This window comes from Magallana gigas, chromosome 2 (assembly GCF_963853765.1).
Source record: "Magallana gigas chromosome 2, xbMagGiga1.1, whole genome shotgun sequence".
NCBI classification, from domain to species: Eukaryota; Metazoa; Mollusca; class Bivalvia; order Ostreida; family Ostreidae; genus Magallana; species Magallana gigas.
In genome coordinates this window covers 60,007,878-60,014,944 of record NC_088854.1, presented here as the reverse complement: position 1 = coordinate 60,014,944, position 7,067 = coordinate 60,007,878, and the positions used below count along the sequence as shown (strand labels likewise).

The window sequence follows — 7,067 nt, the reverse complement described above, 5'->3', positions numbered from 1 at the left end:
CGGTTTATCCATTGTTGTTTAAACCTGCTGCTTGTCATCTTTGGTTGTACGGATGATTCAAGGATGTTGTTGAGTGTGGTAATTATGTTGTTCCATATTCCTTCTTTTGACAATGAAAAATCACAGTTGTTAAAAAAACTAGTTTTTTTTTAATTCATTGAATTCTGACTTCATTTTTTTAACAGTTTTCTTCCATCGATAGATCTTACGTTTTACAGCTGTTTCTAGTTTTGCCACAGCTGTTGCATCGTGATCTGATAAACATGGCATGGGGGTGCATCAGTTGACAAGATTCGGTCGGTTCGATAAAACATTTCCAGTGTATCGCTTAGACGAAAAGGGAAGGTCACGATCTGCTCCAAACCACAATACACTATTGCCATATCGATCAAAGCTAATTTTGCACATACCAGTACAGTTAGTATAAGTTGGGAAGAAACCTAACATATTATTGATATCAATCTTACAGTCTCGTCATTTTGTATTAAATGAAAATAATTTAATTCTGGTTGTAACGCGCTTTCTGATTTGCTAAAAAATAATTTTATATTGTAAAAAGAATGTTGCCTACGTCTCAGTAAGACTAACGTCAAAAATGTATTAATCCGCCGGACGTTATGTTTGATTTTTTATACAATTTGATGTCATTTTAAATGTTAAATGACTGTTTCTATCTACAATTGATAGAAAAAAATTAAATTATAAGGAATGAATTCAATATGTTTTAGTTTTATACGATATAAAATGGTTTGGGGCAGTTTACGCTTTTTTATAAACCGCGAAAAATATTGAATTCATTCCTTAAAGAAATGAAGAGAAAAAATATAACAGTTAAATATCTATAAAGATATTTAAATTGTCAAGCCATTAAATTAAAAAAAAAGGAAACTATACACCTACAAGTTTGGGGAGAGGGGGCATAAATAGAACGTATATTTAGCATGCAAAAATAAACAAATTACTAGTACATGTATATTAGAAGACAAAACCTATAAACCAGCGAATAAAAAATCAGAAAACAAAAAAGGAACAAAAGAAAAAAAAAATTTGCCGTTCACAGATTTGATCAAATTAAAGACAAGCAAATTACAAATGTCAATCACACTGATCAGTTCTCTCAAATGTAAAGGTCGGTTTTAGTGCTAAGGAAATCTGTAGAATATATATGTATTTTGTTAGATTTTTTTAAGACTTAGAAACGTTCTCTCTCTCTCTCTCTCTCTCTCTCAACCATTCTCGTAAGTCAATTGATAATGGGTGACATTGTTGACCATGATACAAGTCCGACCTGCTGCGCTCACCCAAACAGTTGCAACGTAAAACATGTTATAATGTCTCCATATAAAATTGGCGCAGTCCGTCCTTCTCTGATAGATACTTCCTAAAGTATGGTAAAAATGTCTCTACAGTGTACATACAGCAGAGCTCGCTTTAAAGTGGGATTGAAACTTTTTTCCGATGAAGTCAAAGTTAAACGTTACCCCACAAACGATAACGATGACAAATGCCATAAAAACCCTTATCTAAGCCATCTTCACAAATGTGCAGAAATCAGTCATTTATAAATTTGACTGACGTTTTTTAATTTTAAATTTTAAACAAAATATAAAGCATATTATCTGTTATTTTATTTAGGACACTTTTTTGAACACTAATAATTAAACTTACCTTCTGAAGATGTTCCCACCCAATGCATTGCAATAATTTGCAAAAAAATCGATTGTTCCCCATACTTACATTAAAATGACATATTGATTTGTCTATACATTCAGCAGGTACATCTTATGTAACATAAAAATCAGCATGATTTTTTAGATCAGTCTGTCAATACCTTAGCATAACAAATTTTGAACATACAATTATCAGACAAATCTTTAACCCTGCATCTCAATTAACTGAAAATCTAAAATCTTCTGCACGCAACCGATCTGGACATACATATTAACCAACTTTTGAGAGGTTTAATATATGAAATTTGTTAAAAAAGCTGAAGCATCTAGTATGTTATTCAGTGCTTCTAAACCATGAATATGTGTCTGCTTTGTATACAAACTAATAATAAAAAACAAATAATAACTAATTTTCTTTTTCTTTTAATTTATGTATAAAATGGATTACTTGCTTATTTTATATGATTGAACAAAATTTGAATGTTAAACGTCAAATTATAAGAGAGATACAGAGGAAAGAAATCATGTTAAGTAAACCAAGTTCAAATAATGTAAAGTATGAAATGAGCTTTTTTTTTAAGCAAATGACTTGTGGCAAACAAGGTAAACTGATTCAGTGTGTTCATATATAATGTGATATACAAAAAAGCAACATTTGATGGAGACGTTTGCCAATAAAACACATATGTAAACCATAACAAAGCTCGGGCTTTGTTTTCAAAACAAAGATTTTCAAAGATCTTGCTTATAACTCAATATTTGACATTTCAAATTTTGACAAAGCATTTAAAGTAGTTTGTCGTGTGAAATGTAAGCGATATTCGGTATAAAGTACATAATCTGTTTCATAATTGATGCTTTGACTAGGTCAGGCGCGGATCCAAATTTTTTCCCTAGAGGCAACTTAACATATTCAAATAAAAATGTTATACTCTCTCTGTTTTTCTTTTGTTTTTCTCGGTTGTGTTGGTTGATTCCTTCTTTTCCCAATTTATTTATTCTAGGAAGTTTTAAAAAATAAAAATTTAATTCAGTTACAAGAACTATAATTTGAAAAAAGGACTATAACCACGAATCACTTTTTTCCCGCGATTTTGACTGTGAATCTGTAAAAATAAAACCATGTGATCTAAATTCAAATGACAATAACATTGGCAGTAATGCTTAAGATAGGAATTGTTCTCACCGTAAAAAATAAGCAATGAGTGGTACGTGATGAATAGGAGTTCAGTGCGATCCTTGGAGAGCAAGATATCAAAGCATTCGAACGTTAAATACTACTCCAAAATCACTGCACACAGATCCCCGATCTACGTTAATCCAATAAAAAAAAATGAAAAAACCAATAACAATAAAAGTACAAAATATAAAAGTAATGCACTATTAAGTCAAAAAGCATTTAAACGTTGTTTAAGAAATGAGCGTGGAACAAACAAGTCCACACGGCTAAACGTCCCGAGACTTTCAAAAGACGGTGTTCGTTATTTCGGTGATATAATTGATTGTGGCAAACATATATGAACCAAAAGAATGTTTTCTTACTTTTTCCAAAAATAATTTATGATAAGCATCCTGGAGAATGGGCTGAAGTTCTTGTCATTCAATATATTTATACTTAATCATGTCATCGCATAGGTGCATTGTCATTCTTTTTTCGTTAAGAAAGATCTGCGAAATATCATTGAAAATTATTTTACTCAACAAAACACCCGTATGAAGAAAACCAAGATAAAAAATTCAGTCATCTTTTAATAAGCATAATATGAAAGCAGAACTTTACTTGAATAAAAAGTGTATATCGGTTAGGCACAGAAAAAAATCTAGATTATTGTATTATGTAGTAAATCTGTCCATTGCGGTGAACATGTACATGGACCACCTGTTGTTGTATCATGTAACACTTTTGTTCGTTATGATTACTCACAAAGACTAGTAAAGTATCCAAAGTACGATCGATATGATCTCTGAATGTAACAGTGGTCCTAAATACAGTTAATCGTAGTCTGCTTTTCTGTTTGAGCATATATTTGTCGTCTAAATGAACTGAAAAGGCAGAAAAGGATATACTCTATAAAATAGATAAAAATATAATACATTATACTGGTATACCGAAATCCCAAAAATTGAAGCATTCTGCAAGTACAATACTCAAAACAAGGATGTAGAGAGACAACCCAAGTAAAACAACAAGAACGCACAAACAATTTGATCGTCAACATCACTCTGATAATGCTTGGCAGGATATGTAAAATAAACGTTTGTTCAGTCTAGGTCGCATTTCTCATTCTTGCTTTGTCTCACGTTATGCATGACTAATCTGTCCTGTAGGTACTGAAACGCCACAAAAAAGTTGGTCAGCGAACAGTCATGAACGCCTCCCAGCACGAACTGCGGCTTAAAGTCCACCAACAAGTACATCTGAATAAAAAGACGTTTGAAATCCCGTTCATCAAGGTACATAAGCAACACGATAAGTAACGTGAGGAGTTCGTCACTGGAGCCCATGAAATCCTGAAGCGAGACTGCAGACTTCAGAGCCGAAACTTGGTTACCAACAAAGCGGTAAGTTTTGGTGATCATCTTCAGTTTCCCAGTAATGGTGGATTCCCGCACAAGGGTGTGAATCAAATCTAGTCCAGGTTGTAAAATATCATACAGGCTTTTCCCTTCATGGACTTCCGGGGTTTGTACGCTGCTGCAGTGTTCTCCATAAGATGGCAGTTTATTTATCGACTCCACATAGGACGGAGGAGACGCATTGTAAGTTGTCTGATAGACATCGTTGGTCTCTGATTGGGAATCTTCAACAACACCCTTCGGATGCGACAGCTGGGTATCCTTCCATTGACTTGGTTGCAAGCACACTTCAGATGTAGGACAGTCGTCTAGTTCTCCGAATTCTTGCAGTTCATCGATAGGCTTCTTACCGATCGACAGGAGACTCAGACCGAAAGTTAAACGGTGCACAATCCATGGCTCGTCAATTCCTAACTCCTCAAATGACATGTCCTTGGTTTTGTTGAACACATAAACACAGATTCTGTCGTACTTTTTCTCATACAACGATTCTAAAGGTTCTATGATTGTGTTACATAGAAGATTATTGTAACAAATAGCTATTTTCTCGCTGGTGTTTGACTGAGTGGTCTCATAACGACTTTCTTCAGGGACAATTCGCGAGAGGCGTTCTACAGTATTTAACAAATGATCGTTTACCTCTTGTTTAATTGCGTCCACAAGTGACTGAAAAACTGTCCCTTCGTCTTCATTGGAGCTTGTTTGATTTTGAAAAAGTTCATTTTCTTTCAAGGCTGCAGTAATCTTGTCGTATACACCTGAGCAGAAACGAATATGTCGTTTATTGATGTCATTGTTGACGTCTGCTAGAATGGAGGAGATTTTCTCCTCTAGCGTGTACCAGTCCTTTGGCCTGCAGTTCATCCCCATGACGTCAGTATCGTGTTCTACCGTTCCGTCAGATTTCATCTGCCAACCGACAGTCTGGCCATCTGTCTTCAAGTCATCCAAGGCTTGTCTAATTGACTCTCGAACTGAGGTAATTTGGGCCTTATGCACGCATAACTGATGTAATTTTTTCATTTCTTCTTGTACACTTTTGTTTATCTCGATATAAATCTTATGGAGGTTGCTCGATGTGTCGGCTTCTGACGACCGTTTTGACTTTGTTGTTTGTTTTATGGTTTCCTGAATCAATTTAGTTTTTTCCCATTTCTCATAACAGGCATCTCGTTCCTTCCGGACCAGACCAAGTTCATCAATCGTAGGATTCCTCAGTTTCAAGTCATCTACTTTACTTTGGTTTACCTCTAGTTCCTGCCAGGCTTCTTCGACATCTTCCCATTTCTGATAACTTTCATCCCGTTCCTTCCGGACCAGACCAAGTTCTTCTGAAGTAGAATTTTTCAGCTTCAACTCATTGACTTTCCTTTGAATTATCTCAAATTCCTGCCAGGCATCTTTGACATCTTTTCCTATGTGTTTTTCGAACACTTGAAGAAATTTGGAATTGCATGAAAGTATGTGCGTCTCATTTGTAAAATCTTCGTTCTCCAGAATTTCATTTTGCTTTTTGGCTAAGGAGTATTTCTTTAACTGCACAGCCTTGTCTTTCTCCATAATAATTTTATCGATCCTTTTGAGTTGCTCTTTAACTCTGACAAAGGCGTTATTGAGATTAGATATATCCTGAACTGTAAGCAAGATAGATGGCATAATGTAGCAATGGAGTAAACACAACAATTTAGTCTTGTATTGTTCATTGCTCAATTCTCTTTTTCTCATTCTTATTAACAACTGCCCTGTAGCTTCAAATATTTCCATAGCTTTTGGGTCTAATTCACTGTAATCAAAGTCTTCAAAAACCGATGCTTCGAAGTTTTTAGCTTTGATGACGCTGTCGGGATCACGTAGATAGACGAATTCCTCATTTTCTTCTCCGACGCGGTCACATGGAGGCATTCGAACTCGACTCCATCGAACGTGTCGGCGATCACAGTCAATCAAGATGGCGTCGATTATGAGGGATTTGAACCAGATGGCGGGCTCTAGCTGTAGATCGTTTCCCACGTCCCCTACCACTGGGCGGTACCCATCCTTCAGCACCACGCCCGACAGTAGCTCCAGCGAGTCCCCGTGTCTTAAGTACAGGTTCATGACGCCCTCCTAATTTGGAAAAAAAATATCAAAGTACCAACGACTAAAATCAAATAAAAATTAATATGTACATCTGTAATGGATGACCCTTAATGGCAAAATACAGACAATGAATATTACTTTATTATGTAATGGATTAATAGTCAATTACATAGGGATATTTTGTGCAATTGATTATAACACTGTGCCGGATAATTATGCCAGTGCCAAGGTGGCATTTTTGCACCCGTCTAAGCATACATGTATATCGAAAAATTCAAAACGCCACATGATAGATCAATGCCTAAAGAGTTTACACCACCTTTGTTATCATCGAAACTCACCTGTCAGGTGAGACATTTACCTTTCAAAAATAAATTCCTACAGGAAAATAATTTTTCCCATAGGAAAAACAATATTCCTACAGGAAATTTGAAATTTCCTATTGGAATACAAGAATTTCCTATAGGAATTTCAATTCCGATAGGTTTTGATAAAATCTGATAGGAGATATTAGTTTCCTTTAGGAAAACTGCCTGTCTGAATCAAATTCCCACAGAAAATACCATTCTTCTACAGGAAATATAAATTCTCTAGGATTTTTAGAAAATCATACAGGATTGTCAATATTTCCTGTATGAAAATCATTTCTCCTATGGGATATTAATTTTTAAAGGTAAATATCTCACCTGTCAGGTGTAACACACTAAAAACAAAAGTGGTTATATACTTTCTAGACAATGG

At 35.0% G+C, this 7,067-nt stretch overlaps 1 protein-coding gene across 1 annotated transcript; it reads right to left on the bottom strand.

Annotated features, from left to right (window-relative positions):
• Positions 1 to 3,932: 3,932 nt before the first annotated feature.
• Positions 3,933 to 6,345, bottom strand: LOC136272594 (uncharacterized protein MAL8P1.12-like). Its single transcript, XM_066074344.1, has one exon. The coding sequence runs from the start codon at positions 6,342 to 6,344 to the stop codon at positions 3,933 to 3,935; it is 2,412 nt and encodes an 803-aa protein (XP_065930416.1). The 5' UTR covers position 6,345.
• Positions 6,346 to 7,067: the final 722 nt, after the last annotated feature.

What these genes read in the sequence shown, in the direction of transcription:
- LOC136272594 (XM_066074344.1), bottom strand. Translation starts at nt 6,344, where the DNA reads ATGAACCTGTACTTAAGACACGGGGACTCGCTGGAGCTACTGTCGGGC.